Source organism: Heloderma suspectum, chromosome 2 (assembly GCF_057233095.1).
Source record: "Heloderma suspectum isolate Gila_16-S chromosome 2, 16-S_ref, whole genome shotgun sequence".
NCBI classification, from domain to species: Eukaryota; Metazoa; Chordata; class Lepidosauria; order Squamata; family Helodermatidae; genus Heloderma; species Heloderma suspectum.
This window is the reverse complement of record NC_139459.1, coordinates 233,130,001-233,152,201: the sequence shown is the minus strand read 5'-3', so window position 1 is coordinate 233,152,201 and position 22,201 is coordinate 233,130,001. Positions and strand designations below refer to the sequence as shown.

The window sequence follows — 22,201 nt, the reverse complement described above, 5'->3', positions numbered from 1 at the left end:
AGGATCCAAGGAGGGCTTCTTTAAGAGCGGTCTTATCACTGCCTCCTTGAGGGCTGATGGCATCACTCCCTCCTCAAGGGAGGCATTCACCACCGCCTTGATCCCCTCACCCAGTCTCTCTCTGCAGCTCATAATGAGCCAAGATGGGCAAGGATCAAGTAAGCAGGTGGTTGGCCTTACAGATGAAAGCACCTTGTCCACTTCATCAGGAGGAAGAAGCTGGAACCGATCCCACAAAACCGGTTTGCCACAGGCCGCCTCTTGCTCACTAACTGTATCCACAGTGTGCAGAGTAACACACCTAATCTGATCAATTTTATCTGCAAAGTGCCTTGCCAAAGCCTCACAGGAGGCCTTAGAATGCTCCAGTGGTTCCGGAGCCACAGGACCGACCAGGCTCCGGACCACTTGGAACAGCCTCCTGGGGCAGCACTCTGCAGACGCGATGGAGGCAGCATAATATTCCTTTTTTGCTGCCTTCACCGCCACGTGATAGGCTGAAGATATAGCTCTAGCCCGTGTCTGATCGTCTTTGGAGCGAGACTTCCGCCACCAGCGCTCTAGCCGTCTCACCTCCTGTTTCAGAGCTCGTAACCGCGGATTGAACCATGGTGCAGTCCGAGCCCTGTTCAGGGGGAGAGGGCGTTTCGGAGCCACCCGATCTAATGCCCCAGTGATTGCGGCATTCCAGCCACCCACCAGGGTCTCAACCGAGTGGCCGTTGGCATGCCCCAGAGAATCCCCAAGCGCGTTCAGGAATCCATTTGGATCCATAAGACACCTGGGGCGGACCATTTTAATGGGTCCTCCACCCCTGCGGAGGGGTTGTGGAACCGAGAAGTCCAACATCACCAGATAGTGATCTGACCATGACAAGGGGGTGGTGGATATACCCCCGACTTCCAGATCACTCCCCGCTTCTCCAGAAACAAACACAAGGTCTAGTGCATGACCGGCTACATGGGTGGGCCCAGTTAGAATATGGTGCAGCTCCCAGGAGGCCATGGTCTCCATGAAGTCCCGAGGTGCTCCTGTGAGGATGGCCTCCGAATGTACGTTGAAGTCCCCCAACACCAGTAAGTTAGGGGACTGTACACACACATCAGAGACCACCTCAAGCACCTCGGCCAGGAAGTCAGTCGTGCAGCGGGGTGGACGGTACACGAGCAGAATCCCCAGACTGCCCTTCGAGTCTACTACACTACTACAGCATCTCAGGGTTTCTCCACCATTCGGTCCAATGGAGGTAATAGAGTATCCATTTCTTTGCTATGTCATGGCCACATTTGGACTTCACATACTCCCTCCTCCAGGCCAGTTGGGAGGAGTAGTTTTGGAAGCTTTCGCTTCTCATTTCAATTAACCACAGCTTGTCGTGTTGTCCAAACCTTAAGCTGTGGTTAATGTTAACTGTGGTTTGTTTTACAAGCCAGTTTCATACCTCATCGCTTGAACTCGGCCTGTTTCAAACAAACCTGTTAACATTAACCAGTTTGTCGAGTTCGGACAAAACAACAAGCTGGAAACCGGAAACCAAGGCTTCCAAACCCTTCTTCATGGCTGCACCAGAGGAAGAGAGGTAGTGCTCCCCAGGCTTGCTGCAGCTCCCTCTCATTATGCTAAATGTAGCACAGCATCTGAACACAGCCAAGCTCCCTGGGCAGGAGGAACTATGAGGTCCTGCAAAATTTCATTTACAGCCCAATCCTAATCACATTTACTTTGAAATATGCATGTTTAGGATTATAGCCTAAATGCATCAACTCCTCTTTAAGAGGTAGTGTAGGCTTTAGTCATGGCCACGGAAAAGACTTATGTAAAGTATATATAATAGTGACTAGTCATGAGTTGTTGTAAAGACAAATAAAGGGTTGTATCTAATGTTAGTCTAACCTAAGTCCAATTAATTTCAATGGGTCTACTCAAAATAGAACTAACATTGGATACAACCCAACACAAGGATTTGCAGAGAGCCTTTTGCAAATTGTGATTATTACTTCTACAGCACCATCAGACTACATGAGGCTTTACAGGAGTTACACAAGCAAGACAGGTCCATGCCCTGAAGCACTTGCAGCCTTAGGTTTGATAGATGAGGAAAACAGTGGACGAGGAAGGGCAAGGTTAGAGACAAAGGAGGAATATACACACAATATGGTTACAAGACCTTAAGCTTTGTTCAGTGGTGATGGGGAGAGGGACAAGGATTAAGGGGTTGAGCCAAAATTAAAAGCATTCTCTCAGTAATAATGGTCTGATTGGTGCCAACTTGGAATGGACAATACAGACTGGGAAAATTTCTTCTGGCACTAATATTGAGGCTGTCAGAGTTGCAGTTGGAGGCTGTCAGTACTCCAACTATGGGATATGAGCCCAGGTGGGGACTTGGCACATTCAGTTCTACAGTTAAGTGTCATTCACATAGTTTATTCAGCAAGGGAATCAGCCCCACAAGCCTGCTGGAGGGAATTAAACAAATGGCCTGGGGGTACACAACAGACAACTGCACTCTTCTAACATTTCATGTTGCTACACAAGGAACAATGCCCAGAGCCTGAGAAGCATGGGTGGGGAGCCCAAGTCCTGGGAGCCAAATCCAGCCCTCCTGGGGTCTGACTCTGGTCCCCTGGGATGTCCTAGAGGGCCATGCCCCACCTCCCTTTTCCCCAACCACCCCATCCAGGTGGTTTCCTGGCTTTTGTGCAGTTTTTTCCCCACTCCAAAAGTTTGAAATGTGCCTCCTATGGCTTAGTTACTAGCAGTAAGAGCTTTAAGCTATAATATGCTGGCATCTTTTGGATTTTTGGCCCCACCCCCTTTGCCTTCAGCCCCACCCACCACTGGAATGTGGCCCTCGAGAGCTTCTCTGAAACTGAATTCGGCCCTCAGGCTGAAAGAGGTTTCCCACACCTGCAGTAGAGTCTGGTAGAAGAACTAATATCCTTCTGTTTCTTACTGTGTCCATTTGCAGAAATAGGGTACAGCTGAAGAGTCGAGAACATATAGCATAGGGATAGCTAGAATATCTAACTGAAGTGGATAATGGAGACGGGAGGGGATGAAAGCTGGAGTGCAAAAGCTTTTGAGCAAGACAAGCTGGAGATAATCCTAGTTCCAAAAGCACAGCAAGAACCTACATATATCCACTCCCCAATGAAGAACCTACATATATCCACTCCCCAATGAAGACTGGCATTTTAAAAGGTTTGACACTTCACAGCCAGTTTATGTAGTGGTAAACCTAACCTACAGAACACATTATAGCCTCTCCTTACATTTGTATGCATGCCTCCATGCACACGCACATACGCACGCACACACTGTACATCTGTTGTTCTTCATCTCAGATGCCTTGTACGATTAAATACTGTAGTCTCTCCTTTCTCTAACACATACAGGTCACTTGTAGATAACGCAGCACAGTTCCCAAGCCATAAATACACTTCATGGTATATGTAAGCATTCACATCTCACACTCATGCTGCAGTGTTCCTAAACCCGAAATCCTCATTTAGATTAGGATTCCTGCCCCTCTTACTGCCCTATATTGATTTAAGGTATGCGTCCCTTTAGCTACCATAACCTTGCCACACGTACAAAGCCCTCCCTCCCATTGTTCAGTTACTCTAAAGAAGGGGGTGGGGGAAATGGTTAAATTATTTCCCACCCTCCTGATAGACCATTCCAAAAGTTAGTACCTCCAGGTCATGCTCAGAGTTTGTTTCTGGCTCTGAAAAAGACATCTTGTCCCAAGGAGAGGCACAGCAGGCCACCCGTCTGCTCGCAACTGTGTGCTGGCTACACCCTCACTTCCTGCCTGTTGACTCAAACGGCCCTTCCAGCCTGTGTGCAAACAAACCACTTCCTAACAGAGTTCCTGTATTTGCTGGCAATACCGGAACACAGGCCAACTGAAGGGAGTACTGGTGGGGCCTACATACCCGCCCTGCTGACTTACTACATGCCATCCTATTTCCCTTCTGGGTGAATTTGCAAGGGAAAAATATATCCAAACATCATAGGAGGACAATACATTTATTTGGGCCAACTAAAATTTCACAAAATATTGAGCAAGCTTTTGAGTACTCCAGAACTCTTCTATAGGCTGGATGTTAAGCAAACAAATGGAAGGGGCGGGGGAGAGAAAGAGTGTAAAGCATGATGTTAGAGCCCAAAAGTTTGCAGTGTGGGAGTCTTAAGACAGAATGCAGAAGGAGTCAAAAAGACCTAATTAGATTAGACCGTGCGGTGTGCTAAACAATTTCAGGATGCACCAAAGGCTGCGGGGGGGGGGGGGACAAATGACAAATGGCCGTTCCCTCATATTTTGAAAAACGAATGCTAGCAGTTTCTCAGATCTGTCTCCAGCACAGATTCCCTTGTGAGGCAGAGAGAAATGTGTAGTCTTTCTACTAGCAAAGCGGGAGTAAAGCAGTAAAGGTCATCAGGTCACCCACACACCAATGGCCAAAGATAAAAAAGAATATCTGTATCTCAATTCTTAATTGGCACAAGACAAGACAAACATACTGTTAGCAGATATGCGGAAGTCAGATCCTTACAACATTGACCAGAGAAGGCAGGAAGCAGGGATATAGTTACACAGGAGTAACACAGATTCCAGAGCCAGAGTTGTGGTCCTTTATGATTCACTGCATTCCAGCTGCTTTTGCACACCACTTTACAGAAAGATGCAATCTTTGCAGTACTCCTTCTCTACCAGGGTCTGGCACAATTCCTCCTTGCAACTGTTCTTTTTAAATCGAACACCTTGTGCAGTGAGATGATTAACTCTTTTCTTATGCTTCCTCTCATTAGCAACACTAGACTAGAAAGTATCCCTTAGTTTTTCTCCCAAGTAACATTAATTGCACTTGTGCCTTTTTTTCTTTTTTGGCATTTGGAGCTTTACACTTCCCAATTTCATCCTCCAACATGATAGTTCCTAGCTCAGCATTTGGGAGGAGCAAATTTTAGTACCATACATTTTCCACTGATGGAAAATCTCAAAATAAAATAATGGAAAAAAAACAAGAGCATCTTCACCTTTGATGCATCTCTTTTAAAAATTTGATGATGTTTTGTTTATTATAAGCCACTTCAAGGACCATATAGCAGAAAAACGAGGCACAGATCTACACAAAACACTAGCTCCCACCCTGCAGAAATAGCTACACCTTGGTGCCAGGCAAATAGACACTTAGATTAGGGACGTTGGGAAGCAGGCTGTTTTATTCAAATGATCACACTAGCAAATTAGAGTGGTGGTGGTGGTATGAGAGCTAATTCTCTCCGCTTCTCCTACCCCTCCCCTCTCCTCCTCCACACTCCCTATCAAAACTTTCTGTATTTGCAGCTGGACCTTCTATCTACCAGGCCCCAGCAGATGAGCTGATGCAATCTCATAATAAATCCAGATCACAGTATGGCACAATTAGGAAGCTGGCGTATCACAGAAAGGTACACTATCGATGCAGATAGGTCCTGTGTGTGTAGTTATACTCCAGAACTGCCTGCTTCTCACTTTTTCTCTACTTATTAGGCAAAGCCGGCTTTCAGATCAGTGGAAATCTTGCTTTCTGTTTGCAGCTGGACCAAATCACCCTCTTCTATTTATTAGAAGAATGTAAGAGCCCTTGGACTGAGCACCACCTAGATGAGGGGAACTCCCCCACCACCACTGCTGTGTACATTCCACGTAAAGCCTCGAGGGTGCTTCCTTTGTCTCTGTGTACAGAACAAACCAAGCAGCCAAGCAAGCAGTATGACTGCCCAATAAAGAAGTTACTACAGTGCTGTGTCTAGGACAATGGGACATACAGATATAACACCCCCCCACCCCACCCCACACACACACACCTTAAGCTGGTGCATTGAAGAGACTGAGGCAGGGTTGGCAGTGATACCTCAATGACAGAAGGGCTTAGCTCTTTTTACCAGTATGGTTCATGATAACATTCAGAGCCAAGGCTTGCTGGCACTGTCCCTTGATCAGATCACTTTGCCCCTTACATCTGGCATTGCGCACTCTGAGGAGAGCTATAGATGAGAAAGAATTCAATGTTTCAAGATCTGGGTTACATTTTTGGTATAGAATGTTGGTTTGTTATCATGTTGTTGGCTTAAAAACAACAACAACAATGCAGTACAAGCTACTCTGCCTATAGGCTCTGCTGAGAAGGTGTTGCTGGGGTTCAAGGGAGGATGCAATGAAAAGTTTGAGTAGATTTTTAAACAATGATACAGCTGTCCTAGGACAGTAGCTCTTCAGAATGCAGGCAGTGAATCCCATGTTTGAATGCTTCCCTCATCAGAATCTCTGTCACATGGAAAGGCAGTACTTCAGGGGGAAAATCAGGCTGAATATGCTTTCTTCCTGACATCATAGGAGGACTGTACCACTTGCTCTTTTGGCTGTTAGAGAGAGGTGGGTATTTCTGACATACCGAAGACACTCACCAGTAAAGACTAAGGCATTCAATATTGAACCTAGTCAAATTTGCTGTAAACTCATATGCACCAACAAAAACGTAAGTTTGCATTAGGGCAACTGCAATGCAAATGCAGTATTTCTGTACATGTATACGAGGGAACATTACATTATTCATGCTTTTTTTAAAGTCTGCTTAAGCCGGTCACTGTTATTTTGAAGGAAATGGCAGCCATGCAGGCCTCCTAATGCAAAATGTGTTCCCAATCTGAATTGGGAGTCTACACTAGTTTCCTGAAGAAAATACTCCCCTTATGCATAGCACAGGGGCAAATAACAGCTGGGCTGGGGGATTTTCAGCAGGAAACTGGTGCAGTCCCCCAATCTAGATCAGGAGCACATTCTGGATTGGGGGCCCATGCAGCTGTTTTTCCTTCAAAATAACCGTGGCCAGATTAACCACACTTTTACATAAAAAGCACTAATTATGTAACATATAGTTTGGCTGTGAATTTACAGCAGTCCCGCTGACTGCAGCAGTCGCCAAAGCTGCTGCATTAGTCTGCACGAAAAATCTGCACTGTTGACTACAAAGAAAGCGGCCCTAAGAAAAAGCTGCTGCTGAAGGACGGTCAGTCACAAAGGTACAACTGAGAGTTCTTTCTGAGGTGCAGATTGTGATCAACTTCCTCTGGAGTCAACTGTCCCGTGGAGATGTGAGGGACAAATAAAAGAAAAACCTGGCCGTTTGGCTCTGATAACGGGTCTCACTGAAACTGCGCTTGCAAGCTCAGACTTCTTGCAGTCTGGAGCATATATGTAGAGCAGGCGCACTCAGCTCTGGGTTGGAATCGAGCCAGGTCACAGTCTAAACAGCCTCAGTGCTTGTTCTGGATACCTCCTGATGCAGTGCAGGAAATGGAACTGCTGCTGACTCACCCACCTTCCTTCAGAGGCAGAGCTGACCCTAGCACAGTGCAGCAGGCACTGCAATAGAGAGGTCAGGGCAAGGGGAGGAGGCTACTTTAGCCAGTCTCGGTGCAGCATGGCTAGGGGGAGGGCATTATACCGCAGGAAAGAGGACAAAGCATTCATTCACTTTCCCTTGTGCTGTTCCATATGCCCTGGGCAGAGAAAGATAAGCGATGTTCAGATCTGAAAAACTCACGGAACCACAAATGTGAATGCAGAGTTGAGCATGTAGGTAATGGAAGTCAAACACATTCTGTCCCCAATATCTACCCCAAGATAACTTTGTGGGGTTTTTACTGTGTTCTGCAGACATAAAAGTAGAACACGGGGTTATATATACCTTCAAATACCTACATGTAGCAGGGTTTATCATAATGGAGAAGTAAAGCCTAGAAATGCAAATGCTTTTGTCCAAAACAGTGCAAGAAAACTTCATGTCTACAGTCAATATGCTGCCATGGCCAATGATCAAAAGCAGGACCAGGCAAGAAGTGTTAACTCTTTTTTCATTTGCAAAGGTTCAGATCATTAAAAAAAACCCAAATGTATATGTAATCCGGCATCCTTTAGGCAGGATGCTCAGACTTCCAACAACTGACACATATAAGGGTTGCCCTTTGGTCCTACAGGCAGGGCCTCTTTGCCCTCTTCATGCCAATCACCCTATTTTCACCCACTGCTTGCTGTTGAGGGTTATACACCACAAAATAGTTTCTCAGGAAGAGAGCGTATGCAATTATGTTATATATGCATATAAACCAGAACAAGGGGGAGTGACACAGAAGGGAAACAGGTAAATTTTAGAGGTTCAGTGGCTTAGAATTATGGAGCAGCTTGTGTCACAAGACCAGCTGTCTGAAAAGAGAAATACACCTTTAATACAACTTATGCAAATCTACTGTATTGTACCTGGAGCCAAAGCAGCTAGATTCTTAATTGGATCTGATTCCACTGAGAAGCAACAGAAAACAAAAGATTTGTACCAGCACACAGATCCAGGATTCAATGTAGGATGGGTCTGTGACAGATATATGTGTGCATGCATGCTATTCTGCATATTAATTTTTCTCTATTCTTCTTTACTATAGCAGAGCCATGATGCCTGTGTCCAAATCTGAAAGCTACCACAAGCACAGGTTCAGCTCATCAGACATGTATGCCTCTCTGCATCACAGAGTCCACATCCTCTTCATCTCTTCCATTATCCAGGTATCCTTTTCACACACTTGAGCCTGGCTTCTCACTGCATTCACAACACATTTGACACATATACTGGCCAGTGAATCAAATGCTGTTTCAGTAATCTTCTGCTTTTATGCTTGTTTTGCTTTTTATTTTGTTGTTTTTAACTTTTGTAAATCACCTAGAAATCCTAGGATAGACAGTGGTATAGAAATGCTATAGCTAGCTAAGCTAACTAAATAAAATAAATGTATTTTTGAAATGCTGCATGGACATTTATTCCATCATTCTCTGCCCACTCCTTTCTAAAGTTGAATAATTTTTTTAAACATTGAAGAAAATGCTTTAGTAATGTCACCAGTTTCCAGGCACTCAGTACTGTGCACAGCCAGTGTCTGCTATAAATATATAGAACCAATGTATCTGGAGCTCAATTAGGATAGAAGATTTTGTTTAGGTGCACAATACAGACAGTACAGACTAGGCTCACCACTCAAAATTATGTACATCTGTATGAATTCTAAATGTTCATTATCCTCTATAGGGTAACTGCCCTTCTTCCTCAGGATGGCTTATTGCTAAGCCGTTGAGTGCTTCCATATGGGGGGGTTCCTACTGTTACACCTCAGAAGGCATTGTGCAGCTATGCTGTATGTTCTTTCTTAATGGATTTTCTGATGGGAAAATGATGGGAAAACATGGGAAGATTATTAGCTGAAGATGCTGACAATGTCTGGGCCCCCTATAAAATTCCATGAATGAAGTAAGGCAAAGGCACCATAAAAGCCTCCTCTGGAAGCACCCTTTGTTCCAGTCTGAAACAAATGCTTTTGCTTGGGTCAAGCCACTTGACACGTTAGGTCACGAGCTACACTTGAACAAGGTCTTGTATCCTAGTTGCCCTTGAAAGGAAGGTATGGGAATTGTAAAGAACTCTACTAACCAAGAATTTCCCCCATTTTGGCATTTCCCACTTCTAGTTAAATCAGAGTTTTAGTTCAGTTGTAGCATGCTATTTATGGGTTTGTTTTCTTATGTGTCTGAGTCTACGTTATCTTCTGTTTTTCCTGAATACAACTTAAGATTGTTTTGTCCTAGTTTATTCAAAAGCTCTAGCTTATACATCTATAGCCATCAACTTGCTTAGTATTAGGCTGCTTGGATAACGTTTTATAAGAGGGTGAATGCTGAACTCCCCCCTTAAATAAGAAATGAGCATATAACTCACCAAACGCTGATCTCTTTCGTGTATTTTGTTTGCCCTCTTGCTGTGGCTTTTTGGAAACATATTTTGGCAGCAGTTAAAGAGAAGACCTGCTATGACATTTGAAATGACCAATAGCAGCACTCTGGGGATATTTAAAGAAGACCATTGCATATGATGACCTTAAGTTAATCCCTTGTCTTCTAACTAATACAAAAATATGCACTGTCTCTCACTGGAAATCTATAATAACCACCATCTTTAATGGATTGGTATAAATGAGTATACTGTGGACCTCATGACTGAGCTAATGTATTATAGGAAAGCAAAGGACCAGAGTCTTCTAGATAGATTTGTGGAAGTTTATTATAATACACTGGAGCAGCTCGAGTCCATAACAGAGTCCCAATCTAAAAGGGCAGCCTTAACATCTAAACCTGAGTCTATGTCTGGTGCTTTGTACAGAACAAACTGGGCTGTTCCCAACTTTACTCAGTGATAGGGCTCCCCCTCTGGGACCAGCACTTAGCGCAGCTATAGGAGGAAAGCAACTCTCTTCTACACACAATAGCTTTAAGAATGCCCTGAAGGCCTGAGAAAAGCCAGGTAGCTGTCACACAAAAGGATTATTTCCGGCCTCCCTTTTTGATGACATCAGATCAAAGAGGGTGGCTATGGCTTTCATATATCAGAACTGGAGGGTGAGGGGCAAACATTCAAGATAATAATTTCCTTCACCCCTTTCATTGTGAATGGCAGTGGCTATATCAGAATGATGTCTTTCTCTTCCCTGCTGCAACTGCATTTCAATGATGTGCTTTTTTAAAACATCATACCCAGCTGTCCTCTTACAGCTTGGAAGAGGACCCAAGACTCCAATCTCTCACTGGTCCCTTGCTGTGGGCAGTACTGCCTTCCAAAAGCCGACAGTCCTAGATGCTGTCCATCCCTTTCTTACTAGTAGTCCCAGGAACAAAAACAAAACATCCTGGTTCATAAGTCTCAGCTCTCTCTAATCAACAGACTTGCCACTGCACAATGGGAACAGAGCCAGGAATCAAAGCAGGCATTGCTACAGGAGACAGGAATGTAGAATGGTTTGTGTTGCAGATTCTAGGGAGGGCAGTACGTCCTTACGCTCCAAGGCTATTTTGCCACCCTTGGTAGAGAGACCTTGGAGGTTTAGAATAAAGACTTTTCTCTCTCCAGTTCAACCTGTTTGCCCCCACAGTTGAAGCAGAAGACGGTGTGCATGTCCTTCCCAAGGCCAGGCCATTTCCCAGTCATTCCACTTTACATCTGGCTCTTTCTAAACAATGACCTGGTTTGGATGACATGTCATGGCTTGTTAACCCACAATGAACCATGCCTGCAGGCACCATTTTGCATATCCAGCCCCGCTCAGGGGTTGTCATATCATGCAAACCCAGTGAATGTGGGTTATGCGAGGGTTAAACAACCCTCACATAACCCATGGTCTGTTCTAGAGCTATGTGAGGGTTATGCAAGTGGGGGTTGGATATGCAAAATGGTGCCCGCATGTGCCCCGCATGCACCACAGCCTGACTGTGGGTTAAATAAATAACCCACGGTGGGCTGTTGTGTCATACAAATCAGCTCATAGAGTGCTGTTGTTGCCAGAGAAGGAAACAGACAGTGAATGATCCTGTCAAACTGCACGTATATGTCTGTGACAACTTTGCACGGCTTGAGTGAGACAGAAGAAACCTCACATGTCCTTCAGATTCTGGGTCGGTGCTTCCTCAATCATCCAGGTATGCAGTGCCATCAGAATATTGCCAACCCCTACATTGTGACCACTGTGCTTATGGCTTATGCCAACTGTACCCACATATTCAGTGGTGCTGATGTCAGGCTCCTAAAATACCTTAGGAAGTGCAGGGACAGAGCACACACCGAGCTGATATAGACCCATATTATCAGACCAGCTATGATGTAGCTTGAAGAACAGTCTGGATTTAATTCATCATGGCCTAGTTCAGGGTCCATGTTGAGTTCTCAGCAGAGTGCTCCTTAATGTAGCATGCCAGAGCTTTGCTGGACTTCCTAATTCTGCTAATTGCACTGACACCCACTCCTATTTGGCAGAAACTGATCTCCCTTGGCCTGAGCAATCCAACAGCTGAGAACCTGGACATCACAATGTGGCCATTCACTCTGTCCCAAGTCAGAGAGACAATGGGAGTTCAGTAACACATCCCAGATGGCTTTCATCAGGGAAGTGTGCACCAAGTTGCTCTGGGAACATGGAAGAAGCACAGGTTGTCAGCCTTACATGTTACATTTTCCAGTCAGAGGATCATGCTCATGAGTAGTGCCCCTGGCTGGATCCCTATGCACATGGACTGCAGCTCTACAATCCATAAACCATTCATTTCAGGGTGCAGCTGCTGTGAAAGAAGGCAAATTCCATGTTGGGCATAATTAGGAAAGGAAGCAAAAAATAAAACTGCCAATATCAATATAAGCAAAACTGCTTATATGAATCTAGTGTGTGACCACACATGAAATACTACGTACAGTTATGATCGCCACACCTAAAAAAGGTATTTTACAATTGGAAAAGTTCCAGAAAAGGGCAACACAAATTATCAAGAGGCTGGAGTAACTCCCTTATAAGGCAAGATTACAATGTCTGGCGAGTAAGGCGAGTAAGGGGAGACATGATAGAGGTGTATAAAATTATGCATGGTGTGGAGAAAGTGGATAGGGAGACATTAATGCTAGAACCTGGGGGTCATCCCATTAAGCTGACTGGTGGGAGACTGAAGACAAATAAAAGGAAGTATTTCTTCACACAGCGCATAGGTAAACTATGGAATTCACTACCACAAGATGTAATGATGGCCACCAATTTGGATGGCTTTCAATGGGGATTGGACAAATTCCTGGAGGATAAGGCTATCAATGATGACTAATCCGGATGGCTATATGCTACCTCCAGTATCACAGGCAGCATGCCCATGTACACCAGTTGCTGGGGAAAATGACTCGCAGAGTGCTATTGCACTCATGTCCTGCTTGTGGGTTTCATACAGCTAGTTGGCCATTGTATGAACAGAATGCTAGACTAGATGGACTGATCCAGCAGGGCTCTTATGTTCTTATGTAATTTCTGGATCAGATTGCAAAATTCATGGATTACAAGGGAAGCAACCTATCTGCACAACATACCTCTTTCCATGCATACTGTCCCAGTATGGGGGCTGCTTCCTTGGCTTCTCTGCCCTTAGTGACATCATAGCTTTTCAACTTAGCTCAGCACATGCCCTCCCCTTGGACATTCACCTGATCTGAAGATATGTCAAGTCTCTTGATGACTAAGTGTTCTACAGAAAATTAGATTGTTCTACAGAGAATTAGATTTCTCAAGGTGAGTGGAAGAAGCTAAACTGTGTTAATTAGAATCTATATACTTATACAACATGGGAATCACACTGCTAGATATCCACAGAAAATGAGACACCCTTTAGATAAGGATCACTCCCCACAGAGCAGAAATGACAGAAATCAGGACACAGACTGCTTCAACATTCTGAAAAGGCCTCTAGAAAGCTAGCTGACTGCATTCTTGAGGAATTAGTGGCAACTTCATGTTTCCTGGTGAAAAACGTGCGTTGAATTCAAAAATGTAGGTTGCAAAATTTCACAATGCCTAATTTTGGCACCAAGTCAAAAAAAATATTTGGGTAGTATCCAGTCCTGCCCATCTGTGCACATGGCTCACTGCTTCTTTCATTCCATGTGTGGCCAGCCCCACCAATTCCGTTGTGCAAGCGGCCCCCACCACTTGCACAATGGTGATTTAGCGCTTTCAGGGGCAAGCCCCAAAAGGAACAGAAAAGCTCATTCCTGGAAGGGGACAGGTTGGCGGAGCTCCCTTATGTGAGGTAGCAGTATCCAACCTGCATAAATGGATACTACACAAATACTTATGCAGTATCCAATCACTATTGGATACTGCCCTCTGTTAATCTTGCCCATCTTTCTGCATTAGCCAGCAAAGACAACGTATTTATGTTTTTATAAAAGTTATAAAAGTTGAGACCTACATAATTTTCAAAAAATTCTGTTAGCTCTATCAGAAAGCACGTGGTGCTTCATACATACTAACACTACTAGGTTGAATAAATAGTTTTTCTGCAAAACCCTTTCTCTGGCTCACCCAACTTGTGTTAAGGTATCAATACACAACATAAATGAAGTTTTGATAAGAGCATTATAATATTGGACATGATACCATTCCAGTTAAAAGGAACATTATTATTTTCCATGGGTACATTTTGATAAATCTAGAAATCTGCTCAGCAGACACAGTTGAGCTCTGTAGGTGAAGTTCAGTCCATTGCTCTGTTAAACACCTGTGCTATCTCCAAGGTTATATGTACAGTTCATGGTACATGCCATTTTGCTGGTTTTACACTTGCACTGATATGTTCTACATCCTTTGTTGCATCTGCAAAACATAATACATCTGCAGGATTTGGGGTAGCATCAATTGTCATCAGCTCAGGTTTCAGTTCTCCATTTTCAAATGTCCATCCCATGACTTCAGGACATGAATGATAGGAAACAGTTTATAAGCTTGCTTCCAAAAGATGATGAAAAGATCATGCTCTTTTCAGATGTTGTTTCAATGCATCCTGTGTTGGAGGTATTGATTATGGTTTAGTTCTTGTGAACATCTAATCTGACTGGCAAATACTTCATTGCCATGACCATACAGGTGACAGACACATTTTTCAGCATCAGGTGACAGACACATTTTTCAGCATCAACTAGTTTTTCTGGTGTTAAATCACCCTCACCTAAACCCTTCAGCAAATGATGATTGTTAATAATCACTTTCCTTGCTGAAACCTTTGAAGGAAAATGTCACAACCTGTGAGAGCATGACAAGATAACACAGCCTCACAATCATGCAGTAGGCATTGGTGGATGTCTCATATGTTAATGTACTTTCCTTTTGCATGTGTTCCAGATTTCATCTAAAGTCTTCTAGAAGTCAAGAGTAGGAAGATGTGTCAGCAAAAGTACCAAGACATCATTGTCCCAGCAGGGTATTACAACTGTGTCATGAGAAACATTCGCTGCATGGAGGACGAGTCTTGCATCACCCACTTCATGAGAAGCTTGTAAAGGTGTTTTATCCAGCTTATTATTAGATTATGTCACTTTGAATGGGTCAGCAAACGATCCATCTACTACAAGGTCCTTGTCACTTCATACTTTTGCCATTAGTTGAATAGCTAGAAATGTTGCTAGGTCTGCCCTGTTGTCAGCTAATGCCATTACATTCTTCCAGTTTGCAGGTAGGGAAATAGTTCCATATTCTATCACTCAGCAGACTGACCCAGCATGTTTTGCTCGATGCTGTCTGGGCTCACATTTTGAGGATGCGATGTTATATCAGTCGAATATCTCATCTATTCTTTTGAATGCTTGACCAGATTTAACACTAATACAATGAACACCTGAGCAAATCTCCAAAAGTCTTTGTGCCCTGATGGAATCCAATGAAAACTATAAGGGCTTACCTGTTAATATTTAGACAAGCCTGCTTGTTTTTGAGATCAGTGATTTCTGGGCAATTATCACCTGCAGTCAGGACATCTGCCAGTACAGATTTGTGTCCATTTCTTAATGATCCATTTGCCTGTGCAAGTGACAAAGGCACTGTGAAAAGTGCATGTCATAGCAGCTCTGACAGATCAGTCTGACACTGTCCCTGATAAACAGCAACAAGAGGCTGTAAAATATATCTGTCTGCTTAAAGAATGTCTTCTTTTCCTCCAGCTTGTGTCACCACAGCATAAAGGGAATCCAAGGTTTCTGGATTGATTCTAGTCATTTTGGCATGAAATTCTCTTTCAGCAGGCATTTCATTGCCATGAATCACAAAGGTATGCAGCTGGTCATTTTCCAAGTCAGATATGCCAAATAGAGAACCTTGGATGTCTTGTGAGGCCAAATCCTTACTGGCAATGTTCTGCAAGCAGGGTTTACCCAGATTGTGGAAGATGCTAAAACCATTAAGAATGCTGAATAGTGAGTTTTCATCCCTGTTATCATGCTGTTTTTCTGAACTACTGGCTTCATCTTGCAGAGCTTCAACATATGAAGACATGTTGTACAGGATTTAGGTGTCTTCAGCCACCCAGATAGGAGGTTCTACAAAAGTGCCCATTGAGTCAAAGCTGCTGAAGTCTGTAATTCTGTCACTCTTTTTTAACCTAGGACAAAGCAATCAATCATGTTGTGGAAATTCAATGAAAAAAAAATCAAGCACTTTCCATTTCTGGGCTTTGAATTTAACGAATTTACCAAATGATAATAAATAATACCATAGAAAATATTTCTATAACCTTTTTGTTTATGAATCGGTTTCTAAAAATTTTAAGTTTGCAACAATCCTTGTGAAAGTACCTTCAAAATATTTTTTTGCCTAAGTGCCTCTGATACCCATCCCATGAAACTGATCCAGGAAGATACCATGGTTGCTGGTATCAAAAGCTGATGAGAGTTCGAGCAGAATTAACAGGGTTGCACTGCCCTGTTCCTCTCCCAATAAAGGTCATCCATCAGTGCAACCAAGGCTGATTCAGTCTCGTAACCAGGTCAAAACCCAGACTAAAATGGGTCTAGATAATTAGTATCCTCCAAGAGTGCCTGCAGCTGCTCCGCCACAACCCTCTCAAGTACCTTCCCTAAAAAAGGGGTATTTGTGTCTAGGTGGTAGTTGTCTAATACCATTGGGTCCAGAGTGGGCTTCTTCAGGAGTGGTTGCAGTACTGCATTCCTTGGTGGTGTACACACACACACACACACACACACACAGTGTAGAAGCCCACTCTAGGACTGTCTTTCCCGGCTTATCATCCAGCAAGGGATCCAAGGGGCTCATTTGAAAAGAGGCAGAATGATATTTCATAGTGCCGTGCCCCAGAACAAGAAGGCAGTAGCTTATTTAGCATCACCCAACAGAGCAAAAAGTAGCAGCTGGAAAGGAAGCCAGGCCTCCTGAGTTCTAAGCCAGTGCCCTACTTCCCGCAGCATAGCACTGAAGGGATCAGCTGTCAGCAGAAGTGCTCTCATTGCTCTGCCCATAAACATGCACGCATGTACACACACACACACACACACACACACTCTCTTTAGCATACAAAAGCAGAGTTCAGGCCAGTCTGCGTGGGCCATCAGATCTTTAGGGACCTGAAAGCTGCTGAACAATCTAAAAGCTGTACTGCAGTTGGTCATGTAACTCTGATGTAACAAAGATGTCCAGGAGGACAACTGTTGCATAACTGCCTGAAACACACATCAATAACACCCCCAGCCTCCCTGATGTACTTTATGGAATCTCATCAGTGGTATGAATAGGTTCCTGTGGCCAGACAGCCAGTGGCGAGCTGCCTGAATATACATTTGATTCTCATACAGGATACAGAAACAACAGGAGTTCAAAAAGATTACACAAGCACTCAGTCATTACTTGATTGGAGCAGGGGACTGTGGAGAATTAAGCCATCTAGGAGGCAGCAGGGCTCTCAGACATTCTTTTCATTTTAATAGACTGATTACGTATAAAAAATCCTTAGTGGTAAGAACTTGCAACAGTCTATATGCCCAGTGTGAGTTTATTACATCGAGCTTTCCAGACAAGGATGCTTATGCACAAGAAATGAACAGTCAACCATTTCTTGTGGAGGATCCATCCAACATTCTTTTAGCTAAAGCCTCTGTTCCTGATAAGTTACATTTTCACCACATTCAATCTGCAACAATGAATTGTGGATTATTTCTGGCAGCAAAGTTACCCTCTCCCACCATCGCCACCCCCACCCGCCTTCCATAGGACAGAAATACACTACCGCTAACGCTGGTTGCAACTAGCTTGATTTTAGCACATACAATTTGGACACTGTTGTTGTTGACTCCAAAAGGCTCTATGACAGAATACATTGGCTATTTTTCTCTTTTAGGACAAGTAATTTGCCCAGTCTCTACATGCTTGCACTGTGAAGTCAAAGCCAAGCAGGCCTGCATGACAGGGAGACAGCAACATCCAACATCACTGTCACAATGGAGTATCAACTAGAAGCCTCACCACCGGCACTGGTTCTTCATCTTTTTCTCCAACCCACTCGTACTGTAGTCAATTCCCTGAGAGTAGGGACTACAGAAACACAAGGGTGACCTTAAACTCATCTGAGGCTTCTAGAACACAGGTGGACAGAAAGTAGATCGCCGGATGTTTTGGACTTCATCTCCCAGCATTCCTGACAATTGAAGTTGAAGTTCAAAACATCTGAATATCTACATTCTGCCTGCTCTAGATGAACACATACAACATACAACCTAGGATTTCACAGTAAAAGAATAAAGTCAGCCTGCTCCCTCTCTTAATCTCTTGAATGCACTCCCTTCCAGATGTCTTTTCCACGTATCTCGAAGCAGTTGTCTGGTGGGCATAAGAGAACCCTTCTCCTTTCTTTGCAGCTCACTTAAGAGCAGAAGCTGTTTTATTTTGAAAGCTCTTCAGGGCAAAGAAAGTCAGTAAGGAAAATAGGAGTGCCCTTGATCTAGATTTAAAACCACACTAGCACCATAGGCTATGTGACTCAAAGAGCAATGATTTGCTTGTGCATCTGTGCAAAGGTTAGTGCATAACCTGCATCATGCCAGATCAAAATACCAGGTGTCAACGCTCATTTCAGTAACAGAAATGGAGGCAGCCATAACTGGTGCTACTATTACTACTAAGATTTCACCAAGAGTCTGAGCAAGACTACAAGGAAGTGAAATTCTAGCATGCAGAAAGACACCAAAGTGAAACAAATTTGAACACAGACATGTCACATCCATCCCAGCCTTATACTTGCACACAAGGCTGGAACATTTTCTGGTATTGATCCAAGATATACTGAACTAAATGGGATGACTGCCTGCCTAAGCTCTTGCTCCTGCTAAACATTGATTGCTGTTCTAGAAACCAAACCGTGCCCATTTTGGACCTGCTTCTGGCCCACTCTGACTGACAGCCAGCTCCCCACCCCCTTGTCCCCAGACCGAATTGTCTGGAGCTTGACCCTTGCTGAAATCTGTAATATGAGTCAAGGCAAGGGTCTACTGCAGCCTTCCCCGATCTGGTGCCCTCCAGATGTTTTGGTCTACAACTCCCAGCATTCCTGACCACTGGCCATGTTGGCTGGGTCTCATGGGAGTTGAAGTCCAAGCATCTGGAGGGGACCAGGATGGGAAAAGCTGGTCTACACCATTGGCAGTGGCAGATAAATTTAATTCTGGAAACCAGCAAGAAAAATCTTTAGTATATTCTGCAATGGGAGTAACCATTGTTCTTTATAAGCCAGCCACCAAAAACACCACATGAAGGCAGAAATTGCCTCTTTTAAAATGGTAGCAGACTGCACCTAGAAAATAAGGGTTTGTTCAAACACACAACCTCTGCTCCTCACCACTAAACCTCTTTGCCAGGCAATGAGTTCACAAAGGATGCACTTATTTGCTTCTGATGCAAGAAGAACCAGAGTCTTAGTGGCCACAATGGTTGGCTACCAAGCCCAGCCAACATTATTGATTCCAGAGTCAAGACAAGGGCTTATCTTGCCAGACATGTGGAGAATTGTCTAGGTGTCATTCCACTTCTGATGTTCCACAGTTTTCTTCCCAGAGGAGTCAGTTTTTTCCAACATCACAAGTATCACTTCTCACAATAATAGTGTTTGAATTTGATGTCATGGAACTGGAGGATTTTATTCTATAGTGTTTCATGGAGTTTGACAGAGTTTGAAATGGGGGAAGCAGACTATATCCTGCACGACTCCCTGTGCATATTTGAGCTCCTCAGGCACTAAGACACTGGCAGTTTTATAATGTACCCCACAGGGCATTAACCAGCTGCCGATGCAGCAGTGCAATAAATAATTTATGCAACTTGGCAAAGAGCCTACACAGAGCCATGAGCAATGGGCATACAGATCTTTACTCTACTGCCAGGATTTCTGCACTCAGCAATTGGAAAGGGGAGGGGGCAGCAGGAAGAGGTACTGTTCCTGCTGCAGTTAGCATCATCTACAAAAGCCGGCGATTTCAAGGCTGCCAAGCAGCAATTCTAGATTGTGTAAACTACATACTCTTGTGTACATAATCCTCTGAATACTCTCAGCACCCCAAAACACATGAACAACAGGCACCAAGGGCCAAACAAGATATGAGGGTAAATTCATGGGTGCTGCCAAAAACAACAACTGTACGTCTAACTTGTATCATGAAGTCACAGCATTCTGCATTCTTCTTCCCTGTACCAGTGGTAGAGTAGCTACTGATGCGGATCTGGAGGCAGGGAAAGGCTCAATGTCATGACATCACACAAGGTTAAGTTTTAGTAGATCACAGATGAATGGTTGTCATTTTGGGTAGCAGTCACACCTTTACCATCATATCTAGTCTGGCCCTAATTTCAGCTGTCATGTGACAGCCCCCACCCCCATAACACCCATCGTCATGGTCACACCATGAAAAGCAGAAGCTGAAACAGCCTCAGCAGCACCAACTTCTAAGGCCCAGAAAGTGGACATTTTTCATCATTGTCACCCGCCCTGAGTCTTCAAAAGTCTCCAATGCTTATCTATAACTATGCCTATAATGTTTATTATGTATTCATTTTCATGTTGTCAACCAACTTGGAGGCCTGTTGTCAGGCTGAAAGGTGAATTAATTTTAAATTAATTAATTTTAAATTAATTAAATACTGTATTTAATTAAATAAATCACTGTACTGCCTCTCTACCAGTCACAAACTCCATGCTATACACATCCAGCAATAAACCCATAAATTGTTCTGTAGTTTTTTTCAGGATCTTATGGAACAGAAGAACCTTCCCCAACCCATTGCCCTCCAGATGTTTTGGTCTACAACTCCTATCAGCCCCAATCGTAGGCCAAAACATCTGGAGAGCACCAGGTTGGTGGGCAAGGCAAGAGTACCCATATTGGTGACTTACACAGTACAAGGGACCCTTAATTTCCTTACTTCAGAGATTCAGAATAATAGATCCTTTAGTAAAAGAGGCTCATGCTCTTCCATCTTATAACATGCTCTCAGTTTTTCCTGCTTACTATCAGCTTGATCTGTTGAACTCATTGACAGAAACCTCACAGCCATACGCCCATAGCAGAGTTTTAAGCCCACTTTGCTCTTAATTCTCAATTAGGGTATCCATAGTATGTATCGGGGTGGGTTAGGGTATTTTTTTATGATGTTTTTAATGTAGAATTGTATTGTTTTAACTGTTTTGTTGTACATTGCCCAGAGTGGCTGGGTGACCAGCCAGATGGGCGATTGATAAATTTAATAAATAAATAAATAACAAGAGCAAAAATCAACACACATGTCAGGATGTCCAGGTAAATCAAATAGGGCCCTAACAGGAAATATTGTCCCACGTTCCGGATAGAACAAGCAACACAGGCCACAGACTTCCTAGTCTCTATTATCTCCTTGCTCTAAGCTTTCATTCAGGATGGCTTTTGTAAGTTTGTTTGTTCTCTGGCAAGTAAATCTACCATTTCGACAAATCTTTCATTCTAGCTTTGAATTATCTTCACAGGGTCCCAAGGGAACCGTTGCCCAATTCATCCCCAGTTCTGAGCTAGATCAGAAACCAAGACAAAATCCTTCCCTCCTCTCACATGGATAATGAAGTTATATATTGCATGTATTTTTTGTTATTTTTTTCTTGGGATTTCATTCTTGTTACTGAAAAAAATGTATTATGCCACTGAAATTATTCCCTTGTTTTCTTATAAAACCTAATTTTATAATGCATGTTTGTCAGACATTCCCCTTGTTAATATTGATAGGCATATAAACATATTTCTCAGACTTGCCAGGTGTAATGTATCTAGTGTATGACTGGGGAGGGATGGGATGGCAAGAAAAATGGTTTAAGTCAATACCTTTGTCTCCAAAATGCCAGACCTATTAAGAGATTGCAAATGCATTCTATGTATGATGTGCTTCCAACCCAGAAACTGTAGTTTTACTGCAACAAAGAATGGAAAGATCTGCCCTTCCCTACTCCCCAATGTTAGAAAACAGGCAAGACAGGAACTCCCCATTCTCTTTGTCTTGCTCTGGCTTTTCCCATGAGAATTCTAGTTTGCTTATGGAAAGATACAATTTCAATCCACCACATTTTCTAGTAGGAACGTTTCAAGTGAAACCAATGAGTCCCACTTTCCCTAGAACTGCCCCCCGCCCCAGTGCATCATAGACCACTGACAGCCACTATCAGGAGGCAGAAAAGGTCCTCCTATTTCTAAACAGCCCCCTGTCGACAGCGAAATGATGTTCGTAGTGCCATCATTCT

At 43.6% G+C, this 22,201-nt stretch overlaps 1 protein-coding gene across 2 annotated transcripts in view; it reads right to left on the bottom strand.

The window, feature by feature from the left end:
* PKN1 (protein kinase N1) overlaps window positions 1-22,201 on the bottom strand; it is a 93,227-nt gene that overhangs the window by 45,943 nt on the left and 25,083 nt on the right. The window contains exon 1 of one of the 2 annotated variants that reach the window (XM_084838476.1): window positions 3,699-3,827. The exons of the other annotated variant lie outside the window; for it this stretch is intronic. Within the exon in view, the coding sequence (XP_084694602.1) occupies window positions 3,699-3,743 (45 nt within the window). The 5' untranslated portion in view covers window positions 3,744-3,827. Of the gene's footprint in view, window positions 1-3,698; window positions 3,828-22,201 lie in introns of those variants that run through there. 2 annotated transcript variants of the gene reach the window in all.